Genomic DNA, 23060 nt, shown 5'->3' on the forward strand with positions numbered 1-23060 from the left:
CAAGACCCTGAGATCTGGCTCATAATTGCTGACCCTACCTTGCTTATCCTGTGCTCCTGTGTTTTTTTTTTTAACCAAGTGTAAGACTGTCATTCCTGTCGAACTAGCCAAGTGATTTCATTAGTTATTTTGCTTCTCCTGGCCACAGAAGTCTGAAAAAGCTTTAGCCTAGGAGATCTCTCAAAGCTCTTTCAACTGTAAAATTCTATTAACCATGTCTGTAATACATGACTGTTAATTATATAATGAACATGTTAATATTCACATATATGCTAATATATACTCTCATAATATTATCAGACATTCATCAATGAAACTAAATTGAAGCTTTTCAGTAAAAGCCAAGGAAAAAAATACAAAGAAATATAGAAGTTTGCTGTAAAAATGCAGATATTACTATTTTATTTATGTTAATCTGAATATATACATACATAAAAATGTGGTTCACACATCAATTCCCCCCCTCAAAAAAGAAAATCACCATGTTCCATGAGATACGTAAATAGTGCAAAAATGGTTCTACTGCATAACAAAAGAAGAGAGTTAGCATTAGGAAAATATTTAGATAATTTGAATTAAAAATGCAAAACTGAAAGAAATACTAAAGAGTCATCCTTCATAGATTATTACTTTTATATCTTAGAAGTGATACATTTCAAAGTTTGTAACACACTTTGGTAAAAAAAGGAAACTATTATCTGGCCAAAACCCACTTTGGTTTTTCACATTATTTGGAACATCAGCAGCCAGATTACAGTATCAGTTCTCCAAGATGACAAAATAGGAAAATGTTCTCATTTCCTGTTTCTGGCCTCCATTCATCTTCACAGGTAGAGATACACATGATAAGGTCAACGCTCATTATTCTTTATAAGAGCACAAGAGCATTTACCTTCAAAGATATCTCTACTCTACATCAGTAAAAGGGCATCATAAGGCCTGAGACCCCTCTTAGAACATAAATGAATTTTGTTACTTACTTCAAGCAAATACAAATGACCCTGCATTCAAGCAGCTCGAAGTTGAAATTCACATTTTAAGTGGAATATGAATTAGTCAGAAAAAAATATTACTAGTTTCTCAAGAAGTCCTTATTTTAATAAAAGGATCTCTTGCCTTGATAAAAAAAAAACTTTACCAACCCTCTCACAGTAGTTTGCTAGGGATTAGAAATAACAGTCCGCTACATGTCCGTAGTTTGCATGCTACAAACCCATTTTCATTGATCACGTCAATTTGACAACTGTACAACTAAAATGATTTAAGAAAATTAAAACTGCATCATTTGTTGTATTATACATATATATTTTCCCAATTGCATTTTTTAAAATGTGGTATTGATGGCACTGAGTTTTGTTTCATTGTGTCTGTTTACATTTTTTAACAAAATCTTGTATCTCAGAATTATAAAACGAAAAATTGATGAAACTTGTCACCAAATTTCCTATCATCGTTCTCCAGGGCAATCGTAGGGATTCCTTTCAGCACCATAGGAACATTCTGTAAGAAAGAAATTTTTTTTTAATCAAGTGAACGTTCCACATTGAGAACAACAATAGAGTTCACTATCAATGTTGCTTCCTAGAGGAAAGAGAAGGGAAGAAGTCTCAATGGCTATTAAGTGCCAAAATCTATGCTGAGTGCTTTACAAATATAATTATCAAAACAAAGGAAACTCAGAGTTCACGGTACAAATTCTATAAACTGATTTAGGAAAACAATAAATAAATCTAGCCCTTTCGTTGCCTGCCAATTTTGAGAACATCCATAATAAACATTGAGTTTAACTGAATTTTATTATATGCTAACTTCATAATAGAAAAAAAGAGACATTAAAAACTCTACATATGCTATGCAAGCTAATTCAAAATATTTTTTTGAATAGTTCTAAAGACACTTATCTTTAGACTATAAACTAGAAGAGCTTAGATCACATAAGTTTGTGGAATTACACATCTACAATTGTATTGACTTTAGTGTGAATGAGCTCCTGACTGACCACAGTGACTATGTGACCAGAAGGCAGGCAGTAAAATGTTCAGTGCCCTGGGCAATTAAAACTACAAGATACAGGGGCAGCTAGGTGGCACAGTGGATAGAGCACCAGCCCTGGAGTCAGAAGTACCTGGGTTCAAATGCGGCCTCAGACACTTAATAATTACCTAGCTGTGTGGCCTTGGGCAAGTCACTTAACCCCACTCACTGCCTTGCAAAAAACAAAAAACCTAAAGACTATAAGATACAAAGAAATAGTTGCTCTTTATTGCTAGAGGATTCCTTACTGAGAATCCTCCACACTAATGAAATTGCAGATACAGATCAAAACTATCTTCCATCCCTTACAAAATGAGATAAATTTTTCATATGAACTAACACACTGCTAAGGAAAAAGGGTTCAAAATTAATTTCTTTTTTAGATTCCAAGGCATTTCTTCAGGGATAAATCTTAGATAATTCAAAAAGCAGATGCCATCCTGACACAACCATTCTGGAGAACAATTTGGAATTATGGCCAAAGGGCAATCAAAGGGCATAGCCTTTGAACCAGCAATACCATTATTAGGTCTATATCCCCAATGAGATCATGAAAAAGGGAAAAAGACTCACATATACCAAAAAATTCATAGCTGCAATTTCTGTATAGGCAAAGCACTGGAAATTGAGTAGATGTGCATCAACTGGAGAGAGGCTGAACAAATTATGGTATATCAGGGTGAGGGAACATCCAGCCCACAGGCCACAAAATCATTTAGACTAGCATTGCCACAGCAACTGCAGGCAGGACTCAAGATTCAATAAATCTAGGAGTTTTTAAGAGGTCAATTAATTGTTTGATCAAACAGAGCAGGCAAACAATGTCATAAATATTCAAATGGTCCTTGACAGAATAAAGGTTCCCCAAAAAGGTTCCCCACCCCTATGGTAACATGAAGGCAAAGTAAAACTATTGTGCTGTAACAAATGATGAGCAGGCAAATTTCAGAAAAACCTGGACTTATATGAACTGATACTGAAGTAAGCAGAACCAGGATAATATTGTACACAGTAACAGCAATACTGTGTGATGATCAACTATCATATTAAAACAAATTTGAAAAATAGGCCTTCTGTCTATTGTAACAGGTCAAAATTCTAATCTTTCGAAAATAGTTTGAGGCTGATTCATGCTGTGCTACTTCTCTAAGTTTTCTTTTAAAACTAGTCTTCTCCAGGGAGACTAAATAGTCACATAAAAATAAGTTTCTGACATTGTCATTTTAATATGCTTTTAACAGCATAAATGATTTCACTTAGTTCTCAAAAATACAGTGTTCAAAGATAATTCTAAAAGGATTATAATGGAAAATGCCATCCACATTCAGAGAAAGAACTATGGAATCTGTAATAAACAAAGCATACAATTTTCACTTTTCTTCATTTGTTTTGCTTTTTCTTTCTCGTGGTTATTCGCTTTTGTCCTGATTTTTTCACAGCAAGACTAATAATGGAAATATGTGTATAATGACTGTGCAAGTAAAACCTATATCATTACTATTTTAAGGCAGGGGGAAGAAAGAGTGGGAAGGAGAAAACCTTTCAAAAGTGAATGTGGTAAACTATTTTTACAAATAATTAAAATAATTAATTTTAAAGTTTGAAAAGAAGCAAATACAAAATATAACCATACTGTCAAAAACAATCAAAAATAACACTCTCATATTTTAATTTCAAATCTCAGAATATGAAGCCTTCTGATTCTACATTTCAATAATTGGAACACTGTTAACTGTCTAAAAAAAGAAAAAGTAAACAATGACAGAGAAAAATAGTTCTTTTGCCCTTTGTAGTTTAACCAAGATGAGTTATATGCAAAACAAAAAATGATTCTAAAAGGTCTTAAATATCAAATTTGCAGGGCGGCTGGGTGGCACAGTGGATGGAGCACCAGCCCTCAAGTCAGGAGAGTACCTGGGTTCAAATCTGGCCTCAGACACTTAATAATTACCTAGCTGTGTGGCCTTAGGAAAGCCACTTAACCCCATTGACTTGCAAAAACTTAAAAAAAAAAAAGTCAAATTTGGTCAAATTGACTACAACAGTTGGTCAACATGGCAATAAGATCAGTCTGAAAGGCAGAATCAATAGTTGCAAGTACTTGCCAATTACATACCTATATAAACAAACTGCAATGAATACTCAAAAATTAGTTGTAATATTCCAGGACTGGTCCTGCTACCATCCAATTAAGTACAATATAACTCTCATAAGGAAAGCTACTAAAAACATATTAAATTGGGGGCAGCTAGATGGTAAAGTAGATAGAGAACCTGCCCTGGAATCAGGAGGATCTGAGTTCAAATCCGGGCTCAGACACTTAATAATTGCCTTGGGCAAGTCACTTAACCCCACTGCTTTAAATAAAATTTTTTTTAAATTTCCATAAAAAACATATTAAATGGGCAATATCAATAATCTATAGTATTTGTGACAATTTAGGCTAAGATTAAAAGAAAACTTAGCAAAATGGCACAGCATGAATCAGCCTCAAATACTATTTTTTAAACACAGCATTTTGAACTTTTACATCAGACAGAAGGAGGATTTTTCAAATTTGTTTTAATATTAAAGTACCACTAGGATGGCTAATATTAAATGAAAATTCTATCTAGTGTCATATAGGTAGGCATGTTTGGGGAGTTCTACCAAACAATGAGGATACTGGTTAAAATTCAGATGCTCTACATTACAAATAATTCTCTGAATACTCATTTTTAATGTAGCTTTAATAAGCTCTAGGAATATTTATGCAAAAGCTGGAAAAAAAGTCATGATATATGAAAAATTCATTTATTGATAGAAAAAAATTGCAAGAATTCTGTGATAACAATAGTCAAGTTTAGTTCTATAAAGTATATTAAGTTGTTTAGTTTCAAGATAATTCTGCCACCTTTTTATTTTTTTTAGGTTTTTGCAAGGCAATAGGGTTAAGTGACTTGCCCAAGGCCACACAGCTAAATAATTATTAAGTGTCTGAGGCCAGATTTGAACTCAGGTACTTCTGACTCCAGGGCTGGTACTCTATCCAATGTGCCACCTAGATGCCCCCATTTTTATATTTTTAAAAAGAATACTTACACACATATTATGACACAGGTGAAAATTATCTGAATTAATGAGTTTAGAAGTCTTTGTATACCCGACGTGTACACTGAAACAGTGTTACAAAGTTGGGTAGTTCAAGACACTAAGCATAAAAGTACTAAGTAATATTAAAATAAAGTAGTATTACTATAACAGCGTGATCAAGGAAGCTACAAATGTTTTCTTCTCTACTAATTATTAATCGGGAGAGAAAAAAAGTAAAAAATAGATCTTGATATTATCTCCATGAAAGCGTTCAGAGAGGGAAGCATTCAGTTCACAGTTGATATAAGTTATAAAAATCACATACTAGGAATTGTTGCCTTATCAGTGCTGGGGTTGTTCAGGGCTGATGTTCATTGTTCGATAAATTTCTTTAAGTAGTAACAGAGCAGTATCTTCAGATTCCCTATAAAAAAAGGCAAATGTACTTCAGCAAACAGTCACTGACAAATTAAAGTATAAACATCTATGTTCAATGGAAGATAAGAACAGATTACCAAAACTGTATAATATTGGAAGAATTGTATGTTCTGGTTATATTTCTTATTTGACATAAGAGATGACTGTTTTTAAAAACTGATCAGAGGGCAGCTAGGTGGTTCAGTAGAGAACTAGTCCAGGAGTCAAGAGGACCTGAGTTCAAATTTGAACTCAGGCACTTAATAATTACCTAGCTGTGTGACCTTGGGCAAGTCACTTAACCCCATTGCCTTACAAAACCAATACAAAAAAAAGAATACATGAAAGTAAATTATTGATCAGACCTTCTGAGTTCTAAATTTCATTTCTGATCTAACATTCTCAGTTCAATCTTCCATTGCTGATCTGACATTCAGTTCTATGTTCTATTCTGAACACTAAACTCCTTCTTACCTGACATTCTGAGTTCCTAAAACCATTTCTGATCAAACATTTTAAGTTCTAAATTTTATTACTGATCTGACATTTCAAGTTCTAAACTCTTTTGTCCCACATTCTATATTTTAAAATTTATTTCTTACCTGAAATATTGAATTCTAAATTTCTTTACTCATCTGACATTAAAACTTCAAAGTTCCATTTTCTCAATAGACTTTCTGAGTTTAAAATTCCATTTCTGATCTGACTTTGAGTTCTAGATTCCATTCCTGTCTCATATTCTAGTTTTTAAAATTAAGTTCAGATCTGAAATTCTAATTCTAAATTTGTTTTCTCATCTGAGTTTTAAATTCCATTTCTGATCTGAGTTCTAAACTCCTTTCCTGACATAATGAATTAAAAATCCATTTATGTTCAAACATTGAGATCTAAAGTTCATTTCTGATGATACATGAGTTTTAAAAAACTATTTCTGATACCACATTCTGGATTCTAAACTCTCTTCCCAACCTGACATTCTGGGTTCTAAAATTTATTTCTGATCTGACATTCTGAGTTCTAAGTTCCATTTCTGATCTGACATTCTGTATTCTAAACTCCCTTACTGACCTGACATTCTGGGCTTTTAATTCAATTTCTAATCTGACATTCTCAGGTCCTAAATCCATTTCTGATTGAAATTTATTTTCAAGTGATTACTGAGTAGACATTCTGAATTCGAAATTTCATTTCTGATTTCACATCCTCAATTCTATATTCCATTGCTTATTTGACAGTTTAGAATTCAAAACTGCATTTCTGATCAGATTTTCTGAGTCTTGAAATGACTTCTCAAGGATTCTTTCATCCTAATTCTGTTGAAAGGTACAGGAGTATATAAAAATATTTTTTAAGTATGTAACAATACTAACAAAAACCTTAAAGGAAAATTATATGCTGCCACCTGGTGGATAACAAAAAAGGAAAGAAATTTAAAATACTTCAAAAGACTTTCAAAATCTTTCATTTTTAGTAAGGGAAAAAAGCAAATTAAAAACAATGGCAATATAAGTATAGCAGTTTTCACAAAAAAAAATTATAAGTGCTAAGTTTATTTCAAACACAAAGTAAAATGATTTTTTCTTTCTTCATAAATAAGACCTAATGAAAATGATTTTAAAATACAAATGTTAAAAACAACTAGTAACTAAAAGAATTATGAGAATTCTTACCAGTAACATAAATGACTCTGAAGAGCGAAAATATATTCATTAAAACTTTCTATTGGTTTTTCTTGTAGAACGTAGTCAATACGTCGGCCTCCATTTAACATTCCAACCTTTATTAAGAAGTCCTCATCCTTGGAAAAATCTGGACTTTCAACAATCTTTTCTGCTAGAATTTAAATCATTTCAACATAAAAGTCAATCACTCAATCATAATCCTTTGATTTTAGCTGACTTTCTGGACTCAAAGAGAAATGATGCTTGACACGACACCCGCCGCAACCTGAGGAGCTACTGGGTTGACTCCTCATTCCTCCAAAGGGCCAGGGGAAGAAGTTAGGGCAGGTTACACAAAGAGAAGAAAAACCAGCTGACAGAAGTTGTGAAGAAAAGGGGTGAGGGAACATTGCAGAAAAAAAAGGAGACAGAATTAGAATCAAAGAAATCCAAAATTATCATGGAACAATGACCTGACATTGCACTGTTATCTATGTTATAATTAAACAATTAAGTTGAAAGATGTCTCAGAGACATTTTTAAATACCTTTTAAAAAGTCTAGCACTCATCTCTGTTCATGTTTCTCTGCAAGATTAAAAATTGCACAGTAGTAAGAAACAGTGAAGCGAAACTTCCTGTTGAAACTTCCTCTTCAGAAGTCAGGTAAGCTATATCAGGGTTTTCTGTACACAAAGATATCTTAGCTTTTCCAAAAATAAAGGCAGTAACTGAACAATTTCCAAATGATACATTATTTTAGAGGAAATGTCAAATTTACCTTCCACTACTTGCTTTTCAGCTTCTTCTTTGATGTGACTAGCAACCTTCTCCCACTCTTCTTGTAACTGAGGAGAAGAGGTATGAGCACGTGCAAACTCATTTAATATCTGCCAGGCATTTTTCAAAGAGCTTATAACACCTTGTTTCAAATCAGATCCCATACGAGAGAGACTTTCTTTCAACTCTAAACAAAATCAAAATGACAATTTAAGAGATTTAGAAAAAAATCTTAAGCTTTCCAAAGTAAGATTTTTCAATATGTTGATTGTTTTTAATGAAATTTTTTCTCTTCATCTTTTTAAAATAAATGTTTGATCAAGGATGATCCTTTGGGAAGGTAGAGGGAAAAATAAAGATGATGTAAAAAACCAAAGAAATCAATGACTTTTTATTAATTAAAGACAAAAGTAAACATAAAGGACTTAATGAAAACAAGTTATTTCTAAAATTTCAATTAAACTTAGCTTGTCATACAAATACACTGCTCAGCATTTCCATTTACAGATTTGAGAATCTTTATTTCTTTGTCCTATGAAAAGGGCAAGAGTATGAGAAAAATTTCTTCACAGGAACAAAACAAAATTCTATTATGGACTGTCTGCCATCATCTTCCTTCTCAAAGCCACATTTTCAACCTCTCCACTCCTATAATCATTAATATTACTCTCTTCAAGAATTGATACGCTATTCACTATTTCTTCTTCATTTCTCCAAACTACTGAATACTATTATATGACAGTTAAAAAGGAATTAATGTCAATATTAAACCTTCTTATCGTGATTGTCTTTACCTAGGTGAAGTCTTTTTCTGCCTTTGTGATGTGGAATGAGAACTGGTTTTACATCCAAATCTGGAATTATCATAGGTTCTAACCGATATGCCACAGGATCAAGCTGTAAATAAAGAAGTGAAGAATTACTGAAAAATAATTTATTTATTTTTAGTTAGTTACTGACTTACTTGGGTGGGGAAAAAAAAAAACAGTACTACCTAAGTAATTTTATGAATAGAACAGAGCCATCAATTGTTTAATCATGCAGTCAGTATTCATAAAAATGCCCAAATTAATAAGGAAAAATAATTTTTGCAAATAAAATATTTTTTCAAAGAGACTAAAATCAAAGATAGAAAGCTACATGGAAGGCATATCACCAAAGTTTTAGAACCCAGAAACAATAAGGTACCTTACCAACAAATCTAGATTACTAGTAACCCTGTTTAGAACCATGAAAATCTATATATAAATTCCTCTTTTCTTCAAAGAAAGTAAATTAAATTTACTCACTGGATGGTAAATATTGAAGAATCCTTTGCAGGTGGGAAGTCTGTAATTCTCATCTATCCTATCCACTCCACGTACAGTGAGAAAGACACCAATTGGTGATCCCAAGGCAAAGAAAATCTCTGGTTCAAAGTCTAATGAGTTGTAAACCACAGAGACCTAATTAGAATTAAAATTGGGGGGGGGGGGGGTTGAAGGAAGAGGAATAGAAGAGGGAGGGGAGAGAAGAATGAGTTTTCCATTGTCTCATAAAACAATTTCAAAATATACAATCCACTGAATTAAATAAAATTAAACCAGAGACAAGCACTGTTACCATTCAAGAAACACGTCAGATCTATATGTGCAATATGAATATATGCAGCATTTTACATAGCATATGTAATAGCTGTCAAGAACTATAATTGCTGCCTTATTAAGAAATCTGTTGAATTAAAAGTCAACTCAAAAGAAAACACATCAAATGCTTACTGTATACACAAAAAACACACTTGGTCCAAGTTTATATAAGACAAAGCAAAGACACTAAGAAAACTAGTTACTAGAGGAAGACACCCAGAGCTATACTCAAATCTATATGTGATCTTCCCAATGTGGATATTCTTCACAAAGATGCAAACTATGACCTATGCATGCTTCTTCCTACAGGACTCTTCTTCATATCTTGGGTTCAAATCCTGAGTGCCACTTAACTCCTGTGTGACTTTGGGCAAGTTCTTTCTCATCTCTGAGTCTCAGTTTCCTCACTTGTAAAATAATGGGGCTGGGCTAAAGGACCTCTGAGCCCCCTTTCAGCTCTTAAATGCCCAATTTTATGATTCTACACCTATCACCAAGAGTCCACCTAACTAGCCGAGGAACTCCCTTGTTTTTTCCTTGCCATCAAATGTTTATTAATGGAGCTCTAACTATAACAATCACCTAACTGTAATACTTACTAACACATAAATGTATTGGGAAGGTTTAAAACAAACATAAATATCTGGCAAGGCCTTCAATGGAAAGAAGTATAATTTGAGTGATGTTTTAAAGAATCGGTGAGAATTCAACAAGAAATAATGAAATCGAAATAATGAAATCATTCCAGCTCAGAAAGTAGCAAAAGCACAGGTTGGGAAAAACAGATTATGTAGGAGGGCAATTATTGTTCCAGTTTCACAAGAACCCAGAATACAAGATACACACACACACACACACACACACACGGTAGAAAAAGCTAGAAAAAAAGCTTATAGAAGGATTTAAATGTTGCCTAAAAAGTTCAGACTTGAGGGATAGAGCCAAGATGGCAATGTGAAGGCAGGAATTCCCAGAAACTCGTTCCCCCAAAAAACTCCAAAAGCCATCAAATTATGACTCTAGCCAAATTTAGATAGGCAGAACCCACAGAAAGACTGAGTGATCAATTTCCCAGTCCAAGACAACTTAGAAGTTCCACAAAAAAAGGTCTGTTTCACCAGGACCAAGGGTTGGAAAAAAGCCACAGTGTAGCACAGCCCAGGGATCACCAGGAACAGCTGGAACGGTTGGTGAGAGAGCTGTCACACCAAAGTGAGTACAGAGCAAGCGCCAGCCTCAGAGCAGCCCTGAAGTGAGAACCTGCAGTGGGAATGTGGGAAGCCAGCCTGAACATCCAGAGCATATCCCACAGATGGTAAGGGGGTCGGGGCAACTGCAGAAATCTCTCTGCTCTTCCTGGGGCAGGACTCTGCTGTTTGCCCACATTCAGATCCAGGTTGTAGTTTGGGTTTCCATACTCTGATAGCTGAGTACGGACTCTCCTCACAGCTCCAGAGCAGAGGAGAGGGCCTGTAGTCATTCACATATCAAAGTATAAAGTCTCTCATAAGACCCTGGAGGAATTAAGGTCCTAGTGGAATGTTCCAAAAACTCACCAAAGTCTTGAAAGTGAAGTAAATCAGTCATAGGTTGAGGAAATGAGCAAACAGAAAAAGAAGAATCTGACCATAGAAAATTACTTTGGTTCCATGGAAGATTCAGAAGATGACAAACTTGAAGTTTCTCTATTCAAAGCCTCCAAGAGAACTAGTAAATGGGCTCAGACTATGGATGAGCTCCAAAATGACTTTGAAAAGCAATTAAGGGAGGTAGAGGAAAAGCTGGGAGGAGAAATGAGAGTGAAGCAGATAAATCATGAAAACCAAATCAGCAGCTTGGTGAAAGAAATACAGAAAAATACTGAAGAAAATATTATGTTAAAAACCAGTTTAGGCCAAATGGAAAAAGCAACACAAAAGGTAAATAAGGAGAAAAATGTGTTAAAAAGCAGAATTGGCCACCTGGAAAAGGGGATAAAAAAGCTCTCTGAAGAAAATAACTCCTTCAAATACAGAATGGAACTAAAAGAAGCTGATGACTTTGAAAGACATCAGGAAGAAATAAAACTCTTCCAAAAAAAGCCAAAAATTAGAAGAAAATGTGAAATATCTCACTGGAAAAACAACCAACCTCAAAAACAGATCCAGCAGACATAATTTAAAAATTATTGGGCTACCTGAAAGTCACAACCAGGAAAAGAGCCTAGACTTCATTTTTCAAGAAATAATACAGCAAAATTGCCCTGAGAGCCTAGAAGCAGAGGGTCAAATAGAAATTGAAGGAATTCACTGATCACCTCCTGAAAGAGATCCCCAAAGAAAACCTTCCAGGAATTTCGTAGACAAAATTCCAAAATTCCCAAGTCAAAGAGAAAATACTAAAAGCTGGCAGAAACAAATAATTCAAATACATGGCTCTATAGTCAGGATTACACAGGATCTGGCAGCATCTACATTAAGGGCTTGTAGAGCTTGGAATATGATATTCTGGAAAGCAAAAGACCTTGGCTTATAGTCGAGAATCAACTACCCAGCAAAACTGAACATCCTCTTTCAGGAGAAAAGATGGACTTTCAATAAAACAAGGGGCTTTCAAACTTTCCTCTTGAAACAACCAGAGCTGAACAGAAAGTTTGATCTCCAAGTACAGGACTCTGGTGAACCATAGTGGGGGTGGACAAGAAGGACTAACTATGAGGAACTTAATGATGTTGAACTGTTTATATTCCTGCATGGGAAGAAGATACTGAATTAGAGGATAAAAGTGGCAAGAAGTGAAGTTTTATATTTTTATTATGTAGTGTTGTTGCTTGCAACAAGCTGAATGATGAAATGTGAATCCGTAAGGAGTGAAATATTAGTATTATCGTCACTTTTACTAATGGATAAAATTTTTTAAATAATAAAGTAGTAGTGAATCATCGTATTGAGTGCCATCAAGTTTTATATAGTCAGAACTGTCCAAAATGCAGTTCACAGAGCAATTATATGCGGCACCCTGGGGGGGGGGGTTAAAACATTTTACTATATGTTTTAGTAAACCAAGCTGAGCTACTGCAGAGCTCTCACTAAAATGGCAAATAAAATATATTATCTATTGTTACAATAAAAACCTTTAAAAGTAAGGTTGGAAAAATTTGGTAATTTCGGTTGGAATTCAAACAGAAAATTGTAATAATGCAAACAATGTAAGAATTATGACTTACAGCAGTCTAAGATATGATACAAAAAAATGCATTCCAGTGTCAATAAGGACTAATAGATTTGAAACATTCAGCCATATTTTCCCGCCTCATAGCCTCAACAATACTGGAAAACTGTAAGAAGAATAAGTTAGGGGCAGCTAGGTGGCACAGTGGATAGAGCACCAGCCCTGGAGTCAGGAGTACCTGAGTTCAAATCCGGCCTCAGACACTTAATAATTACCTAGTTGTGTGGCCTTGGGCAAGCCACTTAACCCCATTGCCTTGCAAAAAAAAAAAAAAAGCCTAAAAAAAATTAAGAAAAAGAGAAGCCCCGCAAGAGAGGCAGTATCTTGTCTCAGATCATACAACTGGTCTTATCAACAGATTTGTGACTAGAATCCAGGATTCTGTCTTGCAGTCTACTATGCTTCCTCCTATGCCATGTTACTTCTACAATTATTTATTTATTTTTCATGTAGCCATATGAAGTCAAGCATTAAACTTGCCTGTCCTGTTCCAATTTCAAAAGAGTCATAATCTACATGCACAGATGACACAAATGGACCAACAGAAAGTTTTCTCTTTGATGGATCAGCTTCTGAAGCCAGAGGAGTTGCTTCCTTTTCTTTCTGAGCAGCTTCTTCTTGACTTTTGGTTAAGTTAGCCATCAAGGTTTTCTTATCTGAAATCTCTTTTTTCCGCTCCTGTAAAAGAATCAATTTCAGAATTTATGCCTAATGAAAACTTGAGTTGTATTTAAAAAGCTGACCATTCTCTGGGGAAGCTAGATGACTCAGTAGATAGAGAACTAGCCCTGGAGTCAGGAGGACCTGAGTGCAAATCGAGCCTCAGACACTTAATAATTACCTAGCTGTATGACCCTGGACAAATCACTTAAACCTATTGCCTTTCAAAAAACAAAACAAAAAAAAAAAAAAAAGTTGACCATTCTCCTTTTACATTCTGTAAATCAAACTTAAAGGTATAGGATATGTCAAGATGTATTTTCCTTATGAAATCATACAACGACAAAAAATATTAATGCAACACTGATATTCTGATCTACAAAACATTCCTATTCTGTTGGGGGGGTTTTGTTTGCTTTTGGTTTTGGTTTTTTTAGGTTTTTGCAAGGCAAATGGGGTTAAGTGGCTTGCCCAAGGCCACACAGCTAGGTAATTATTAAGTGTCTGAGACCGGATTTGAACCCAGGTACTCCTGACTCCAGGGCCGGTGCTTTATCCACTACGCCACCTAGCTGCCCCAATTTCTATCGTTTTTAAAGATGTCTATATACATTGTGTTCCTCCAGAACTATCAAGACATTCTGGTCAAAAAAAAACATGGAATAGACACAACAAAGAAATATTGAGTCTATAAAAAGTCATATAAAGGAATTAACCTAATAGACAAGATTTTTACAGAAGTCAACATGGTTTTTTTGTAAACAAAACTTGCTAATTTACCAAAAACATTCTCTTACTGGAACCTTATTGTTTTAATCTATGTCGGGGAACAATTCCTTTTCTGAGGCACTTTTATTTCAATAGTAGTTAGCAATTTACTCTACAAGAAAAACTTGCCTCTACCAATTAACTAGTTTTGGTTATTATCCAATCTGGAATAGGTCAGATGCCTCAATCTCAAGAGGACAGGGAAGACATAATTTTAAAAACCAAGCCCGATAGTCTTAGGAACAAAGATATTTAATTTGACGTTCTAGAAACTCTGTAAATTCTAATTCATTTTCTATGGATCTAAAATTTTAACTGCAAGATACCATTTAACCAAGATTTAAAATAATCTAACTTCTCATTCAAAACTAACTTGTTTGTTAACATACTATATGGTCTCATTTCAACAAGTACTGATGGGGCAGCTAGGTGGCGTAGTGGATAAAGCACCGGCCCTGGAGTCAGGAGTACCTGGGTTCAAATGCGGTCTCAGACACTTAATAATTACCTAGCTGTGTGGCCTTGGGCAAGCCACTTAACCCCACTTGCCTTGCAAAAACCAGGAAAAAAAAAAGTACTAATTGCCAACCATGAACAAGGTACAATGCTCTTTTTCCAACAGTTTCTAATTCAATAGTCTATTTTCCTATGCCAATCTCTGTGATTCTTTCCCCATCCTCACCTAGTTCTTTTAGGCTACAATTAAAAAGTGAGCAATAAATATCCATATTTATTTCTAACTTAAGAAAGTTCCCCCTTACTCTTTAAATGTTTAAAATTACATGTCTCAAATAATTGAGGTAGATATGTAAAGAAGCAGGTCACAAAACCTTAGTTTTTTGATAATAACAGAACTAGTTCAATTTAGTTTAATTATCCAGTCAAAGTCAATCAACTCAGCAAATCAGTTATCTTGGTGTCAATTTGGTACTTAACTTACTATGTGAAAAATAAAGATTGATGACAACTCAGAAAGAAAGCTTCATGGCAGACACAAGAGGTCATATTTCCTGATTTAAAAAGGAAAATAACTCTACAGTTCCCCAGCTTCTTTTAGAAACACTTTCAAATGAAAAATGTCATAATTTATTGTTCCAAAGAACAATGTACTCCACACAGTAAGGAGCTAAATAAGCTGTTCTTTAAAACTCCCAATATTTCAGTACTATTTTCTTTTCCTTTACTGAAGAGAATGAGATATGAAGACAATCAAAAAACTGCTTTTCCTTTTTCACAGAATTTTGGTTCAAAGACTTCTATATCCAAGATCTATGTATTTATGACTACAACGATAAAGGAGGATTAATACCAAGTTCCAATAACTGTTTCCCCAAGCTATAATTCTTTCAAATTCTACAATGAATACTATGAATAGGAGAATTCATCACCCAGAATCATTTCTATAGTCAATGAGTCTATGTAAAAGTGATAAACTTTGCATCACTTCTCAGTTACTAAACGAGTTTTTATTATCACTAACATACCTTTATTAAGCAACTACCTTGCATGGGGGTCTCTACTCTAGGCATGAGGGATCCAAAAAAATGTAAAACAGTGAATTTTCTATTATTAAAGCCCTCTTAAAATCTAGTGAAACAAGATTCAAAAGACTATCAAGAGACAAGTTTAAGGGCCTATTAAATACATACAAGATGAAACTGTGCATTATACAGGGAGTTACTTAAAATATACAATGTCTTATCAAGACATATTAAAAGTTTGAAAACTTATGGAAATTAATTTTATACTAGTAAAGTTATACCATATAAACATAAAAGGAAATGATACAAGATAAAATATGTCAATTACTAAAAATGTGGAAGAGATAATTAGTGCTACACTAGGGACTAGCAACTAGACAACTGGAACAATTAGAAACTTTTTCATCTCGGTTCAAACTAGAAAAATATTGTGAAGGAGTTTGTTTGTTTGTTTCCATGAGGACAACTAGAATATTTCAGTCAATTTATAGTGATGTCTGAAAATATTTAAAGAGAATGGTTCATGTTGTCTCCACCTCCCAGGATTCTTTTATACCTAATCACCTTCTAATCCTGGTATTTTTTTCCCCTTATGTGTTTAAAGTTTATAAATTAGATACCTGAAACAAACAAATGTATTATTTTACTAGCAACAAAAATTCCAAAAAAATAAGCAATTAACAGAAAATTATGAATTTACCAGTTTAGTTGCCTTTTCTTTTACAAAGTTGGCTATTTTCTTCCTAGGACCAAGAGGAATTCCCATTTCCTTTAGGTCATCAACTGTGCACATAAGCTTAAAAAAAAGAAACAAATACATAAAACTGAAAATGTTCATAATTCTAGTTAGGTTGCTGTGACATCTAAAACAAGATTAATACAATTCAACCAAGAGCACTAATTTTTTTTTAAAAATTCACACATGAACCAGAAACTTGAATTTCATGATTGAAGATCTTATCTTCTTGAATTTCCTAATCTAATGAGAACTTTTAAAACAAACATTAAAAACTATTTTTTCATACCAGAGACTCCATGTCTATCTTTTCCTTTTCAAAAGTGCTGATATATTCAGAAAGGCTAAGTGCTTCCAGGGTTTCCTGCAAAGTTAGGACTTCATTTTCAACATCAAGGTCAGAAGTTTCATCTACTGGTGCCTTTGGATCTTCAGTTGTCTTCAGCAGAAAAATAAAAAATGGAGAAAAATTTCAAAGCTTTCACAGATTATTCCTTACTAGTCAACAGAAAAAAAATCTACATTTCTCAAAAGAAGCATATGAAAACAATTTTGAAAATTGATAGCTCAGGTTCGAAAGCAGATTTTGCTGCAGCTACAAATCTATATGCTAACTCAACATTCTTGAGATATACCTGCTTTTCAAAAGGAGCTGTATGCTTCGTGATACCATTGGTGGTGGTTACAGTGACAGTTTTTGAAGTCAAGTCTTTTTGATTAGACAGTATATCAAATAATATCAAAGATCCTGAAAAACACAAAGTATATTTTTCCTTTTATAAAAAGTTAATAAGATTTGACTTTTAATAAGAGAACACATTTAAATATTTCTTAAGATTTATCAAGTACTTCCCTTACCACAATTCTGTGAGATAAAAATGGAAGTATTCCCAATCCTACTGTTTTAAATCCCAACCACTGTGGCCTTTCAATCCTATTTTAAAGATCAGAAAATTGAGGTGGAATTTGATTCACTATTTCATCCACTATATAAGCAGTTCTCAAGCTTATCCACAGATATAGAATTCCAGAGTTTAAACAAAACTTGGATAGAATGTGTGTGGCAAAGTCCTCTAAATTTATTTTTTATGCCTATTAGCAAACAACATAAAGTTCATATTAAAAAAAAAACCTCAGGTGCTTCATAGTACCTTGTAACAGTTTAAGAAACACTGCACTAGACCACGCTGTTTAAATCTAATCGATCCAAGATAGGTAACATAGTAAGTATAGTGCTAAACCTGAACTTAGAGATGTAAGTTCAAATCCTACCTCAGATACTTAAACTTGAACATACCATTAAATTTCTCATCTTAAAGTGGGGATAATAAGAGAATCAACTTCTCAGAGTTGTTGTTAATCAAATGAGATATTTATGCAGAAACTGGATACAAATCTAAAAAATTGTATATCATAGAGAAAAACAAATTTCAAGGTTACAGAGTAGACAGTTAAGCAGGAAAGCCAGTATGTTAAAGTACAAGAGTATTTTATGCTTTCTAAAACTTTTCTGGCTACAGAATTAGGTTACAGAATGAGGTGAAATGCTTATATTGACAATTTACCCAAGCTATGTCCAGCAACGGAGACGCCTCCTTTAAAACCTGGGTTCCGACTGATAAAAAGTGCATGCAGACGGTTTATTTCCATTCCCACTTTCTCCACAATAGTCTGACAGTAGGTGGGACTGTTGTAAAACAAGATGTCTAGCAGGGTTTCATTGGTAAAGTGTCGCAGACGGCCAATACTTGGTAGAGTTATTTTTTTAATGTTTCTTTGAAAAACAAAAAATATAAACATATTTAGTCACCAATATCAAGTTCCTCAAAAAATATTATGATGAGTCTCTTTTGTACATGACACTATGCCAAGAGCTGGAGACACAAGCTTAAAAAAAATGATTCTCTCTGCCATGTCTTACAGCCAGTCTGTAAAAGTGAATTTTGACTACAACATGCCTTGAGATAAAGATCTGGAGGGTGGAGGAGGAAAAGGAAATTCCAAGAACCAAAAGGTAGGAAAGTATTTTGCTCACAAATCCAGACTAAGAGCTTGTGTGTACATAAATATATACGTATGCATAAAGTATGCAAAAATTGGGCAGATTAAACAACTAGTGTTAGATTGATTATAGAACTCTAACAAAATGGAAAGAAAACTTAAGAGATCACCCAGATCGAAGCTTTCATTTTACAGATAAAAACAACTAAACAGGTGAAAGATTAAAAAGTTAGATTAAAATTATTAAAAAGATTAATTTTGCTAAATATTAAAAAAGTAAAGAAAAAAGCTAATATAGCTTATTAGTAGTAGAACCAAGATTTGAATTTTCATTAATTCACACTTTCAAGGGCTTCTACAATATAAATTAACATTATTAAAATCATTTAATGGATTAATATGGTTAGAATTCAAAGTATCTTGTTCAATGTTCTCAATTACAGATGAATAAACAGGCTCAGAGAGATATAATCACTTTCCAAGTTGGGACTGAAAGCAGTGGGGAAAAAAATTGTGTCCTGAGGGCAGCTAGGTGGCTCAGTGAATAGAGCAGCAGCCTTGGAGTCAGGAGTACCTGGGTTCAAATCCGACCTCAGACACTTAATAATTACCTAGCCGTGTGGCTTGGGCAAGCCACTTAAACCCATTGCCTTGAAAAATCTAAAAAAAAAAAAAAAATTGTGTCTTAAAGACTCAATGCAATAGTTTAATAATAAATCTCTACCTTTCTATTTTTGAACTTAACATTATATCAGTCTATATCTAGAAAATTAACTAATACAAACCTGTCAACACCTGTAGCATCACCATGTAAGGAACTATGCCAATGAACTGGAAGAAATTCCACCCTGCTTACTTTAAGGTCATCTAAAGATTTCTTAAAATGTGTTTGCAGCAATTTTAGAGAAACCATCCTGAAATCATCAACTTCAAGAAAGAGAAATGAAATATTTCAGTGAAAAAATTCAATAATAGCTAGATCGATGATTACAAAAGAAATAATTACTATGTTTAAAATCCCAAGGCATAAAAAAAGCAAATCTATTAACTCAATAACACTAAGACATAGAGGGGGGAAATTATTAATTCCTTCTTTTTAAAAACAAAGTGTTTTACTTCAAAGAAAACTTAACTGGCTATGAAAACATGAATTTAACCTATAACAAAGTTTTTAAAAAACTCAAATTTAATGAAAAATCAACATAAATTCATTAAAAACTCATTTCAATTAACATTATTTGCAAATACAGTGTTCATAAATTATGGCAGTGAAATGCAAAATCATGAAAAAAAAGTCATTTTCACCTTAACCAATCAAATCTGCATACATATTATAAACAACCACTAGCAATTTTTGCACTTCTGAAAACTAAGTTTTAAGGACACTTTAACAATTTACATATTTATTTTAAAAACTATTCATTGAAGAAAAAAGTAATGATAAACATACCACACTCAATAATGCTTCGAAAACGTAAATCACAAACAGGACCAATGCCATGTACCATAAATACTAAATGGTCAACCTGAGGCATCTCACCTATAAAAAGAGAAAAATGTAAGACATGTGATGTCTAGCTGAGGGGTAATATCATCATGCTCAAAGTCCTTAAACTTATAAACTCTTAAAAGTTCTATCACCCCAGGCCTATTAATATAGGCCTCAATCCCCCCTAGAGTGAAAACAGTCACTTCTTCCCAGCACAGAGCAGGAGCCCAAGAGTTAAGGGAAGCAGGCTACTGCCCTCCCTGGAAACTCTCACCTAATTGTTAAGAACTCTCCAACTTCATCACTCTAGGATCTTTAAACTCCATTTTGAGAAATTCTGTTAAAATAAAACTTGTTCTGGGATCTTTCTTAAACAATCATTCCCTATATTCATTTCATTTAAAGAATTTTAAAAAGGTACTCAAATATGCTTAATATAAACACTTATTTAATGTTTTCATTCTACTTACATTTCATCTCCATAGGACAAACGACAATTCACTTAACATAAAAAGTTTATAATTAGAAATTAAGGAACTAACAACTAAGGAAAAAACATGAGTTTTGAAGCTAACCAAGCAAGAATGACTGGGAAATGTGGATGTACATTTATTAGTAATAAGTCATTTATGTAAGCACAATGAGTACTTTAATAGACATGGGGGGGGGGGGCTAGGTGGCACAATGTATAGAGCACCAGCCCTGGAGTCAGGAGTACCTGAGTTAAAATCTGGCCTCAGACACTTAATAATTACCTAGCTGTGTGGCCTTGGACAAGTCACTTAACCCCACTGCCTTGCCAAAAAAAAAAATAGGAAGTTACATATAAAATATATAACTATATATATATGAAGTTTATATATATATATATATATATATATATATATGAAGTTATATATTAAAAAAATATATGCAAAGAAAACTAAAATGAAGCCAAACTCTGAAATCCTACAAAGACCAATCTAGGACCTGCAATGTAAACTATTAAACTAACTTTTATTCTTTTAGTAAAGGTGCAAACAATGTTACATATGTTATTGGGCAGTTTTAGTTGGTCTTGTTTAACTGGCTCACTTTTTTAGAAGGGAGGAAGGGATCTTGAAATAATTCTATAAAAATAGAAAAACTATTAATAATTTTAATAGGAGAAAAATGTTACATACAACAAAAACTCCCTTTACAGCAAAGAAATGAGAAAATTTATCAAAACAAATGGCCTTGGAGTAAGAAATAGAAGACAAAAGAAAATACTAGAAATAAGTACTAAAAAATAACATAAAAGAAAAGCGACAAAGATTTCAAGAAAGACTTCATCAAAGGAAGCTTCCATGCATCACAATCCTTTTTAAAATTACCTAAAGGAACTGACACTCAAGACTGTCTATGGTAAAAAATGAATGAATCTGAACAATTGAATATATTTATATATCATCAAACAAGCCAGGTCACATTTACATCATGATTTTAGGTTGACAATGCACTTTCCCCACAATGTCTAAGAGGTAGTATCACTATCTCCATTCTGATGAGGAACTGAGGATCAAAACAGTTAAATGACTAGCCCACTGTCATATAAGTGACAGAGCTAGGACTCAAATTTAGCTCTTCTAATTCCAGAGTTTTCTATAACACACTGATGATGAAAGACTTGGGTAGATTAATCCTATCATTGGTCTTCTGTCTCAACTCTCTCCCCCTAGAGGTTCACACACCATCAGGAATTTCATCATGATCATCCATTCCACGTTTTACAACTCGAGGTCTTGTCTGTCCTTCTTGTGTGGTCCCCCATTCATCTGGCACTAAAGAAGGCTGAAACTGAACTATAACCTAAAATAGACAAGAAAAACATAATTTTAAAACTTGACACAAAAATTAAACAAATTCATTTTTACTCTGAGAAAGATCACATCTCCTTAAATAAATGAGTATGGCAAAAGTTTTACTTTATCTAAATGCTTTTTTTAACACAGAGATTCTCTGAGTCTAAGACTACTATTTTAAAATGTATCCACTGTAATAAAATAACTAAATTCAACAAGTCAGCTGACAACATGCAAAAATATCATTATCAACTACAACTATTTCCCAATTTTAGCAAGCTTTATTTCAAAATATTTGCATATCATTTCAGGAAGTCATTTTGCAGCAAAACATGCCTAAATTCATTGAGTTCTGACTGGTAACTTCCTGAGAAATATTTTACAGATATTTAAGCAGAACTTAGGAAGAAAGCAAATCTTTGCCTTAAACAGAGTAACTTCACAGAAAAAAAAAAGGAACAGTAAAAGTGTATATTTTTGCATGTATTAAAATTTTCTAACATTATATAGAAATCCATATACCTGGCTAACAATAAAAATGATGTAATGATTAGTTCACAGCTGTTTCAATTTAAGTTACCATGAATGGAAATTTCAAATGAGACTAAGTTCTGCTAGTTTCCACAACCAATTTGAACTAGAGTAAAAAGTTCTAAACAATACGAATATACATGTTATTTACTAATGTCTAAGTATATTCAAAAAGATAATTTGAAACATACAAAATAAGTGAATGATTTAACTATATTACCTTTGGATTATGCATAACAATTGTTTCTCCACTGGGAAACTCAAGTCTCCGATGCCACTGATTGGTGGTTATAGCTTTTTTGTATTCTGCCTAGGATAATTGGAAGACAGTTTTAAGTCCAAAATGACTATTATCATAAAGTTACATTATAAAATTATATCATTTTTTGAAAATTTATATGAAAAGACTACACAAATAATGCATTGGCAAAGATGAGACTACACACAAGGCCAACTTGGTGATATTTCATTATGACCTTAAAATATCAATGGTTAAGATTCATTTGGTAAATCCATAAAAATAGGGTCATTTCTTTCATGTCAGGGTACAGAATTAGAGGGTGCTGAAAGATGAAAAATAAGGAGAGGATTCCTGCTTGGACAATTAACAAGTCACAGAGAGCTGATCTTTAAAAGGAGGTTTGAGGGGCAGCTAGGTGGCACAGTGGATAAAGCACTGGCCCTGTTAGGAGGACCTGAATTCAAATCCAACCTTAGACACTTAATAATTGCCCAGCTGTGTGACCTTGGGCAAGTCACTTAACCCCATTGCCT

The 23060-nt window shown here is 33.5% G+C and overlaps 1 protein-coding gene across 3 annotated transcripts in view; it reads right to left on the reverse strand.

The window, feature by feature from the left end:
• Positions 1-366: 366 nt before the first annotated feature.
• Positions 367-23060, reverse strand: part of SEC23IP (SEC23 interacting protein) — a 34774-nt gene continuing 12080 nt past the window's right edge. For 2 of the 3 annotated variants that reach the window (XM_074233515.1, XM_074233513.1), the window contains exons 5-19: positions 22507-22596; positions 21645-21762; positions 19894-19983; positions 19229-19370; positions 18008-18216; positions 17078-17190; positions 16732-16881; positions 16407-16502; positions 13278-13475; positions 9252-9407; positions 8757-8859; positions 7964-8149; positions 7194-7356; positions 5432-5530; positions 367-1500 (exon numbers count right to left, since the gene is read on the reverse strand). In XM_074233515.1, the coding sequence (XP_074089616.1) occupies positions 5449-5530; positions 7194-7356; positions 7964-8149; positions 8757-8859; positions 9252-9407; positions 13278-13475; positions 16407-16502; positions 16732-16881; positions 17078-17190; positions 18008-18216; positions 19229-19370; positions 19894-19983; positions 21645-21762; positions 22507-22596 (1896 nt within the window). In that variant the 3' untranslated portion in view covers positions 367-1500; positions 5432-5448. The remainder of the gene's footprint in view (positions 1501-5431; positions 5531-7193; positions 7357-7963; positions 8150-8756; positions 8860-9251; positions 9408-13277; positions 13476-16406; positions 16503-16731; positions 16882-17077; positions 17191-18007; positions 18217-19228; positions 19371-19893; positions 19984-21644; positions 21763-22506; positions 22597-23060) is intronic. The other variant, XM_074233514.1, reaches the window with a different exon arrangement.

The sequence above is a fragment of the Macrotis lagotis genome, chromosome 4 (genome assembly GCF_037893015.1).
Source record: "Macrotis lagotis isolate mMagLag1 chromosome 4, bilby.v1.9.chrom.fasta, whole genome shotgun sequence".
NCBI lineage: Eukaryota > Metazoa > Chordata > Mammalia > Peramelemorphia > Peramelidae > Macrotis > Macrotis lagotis.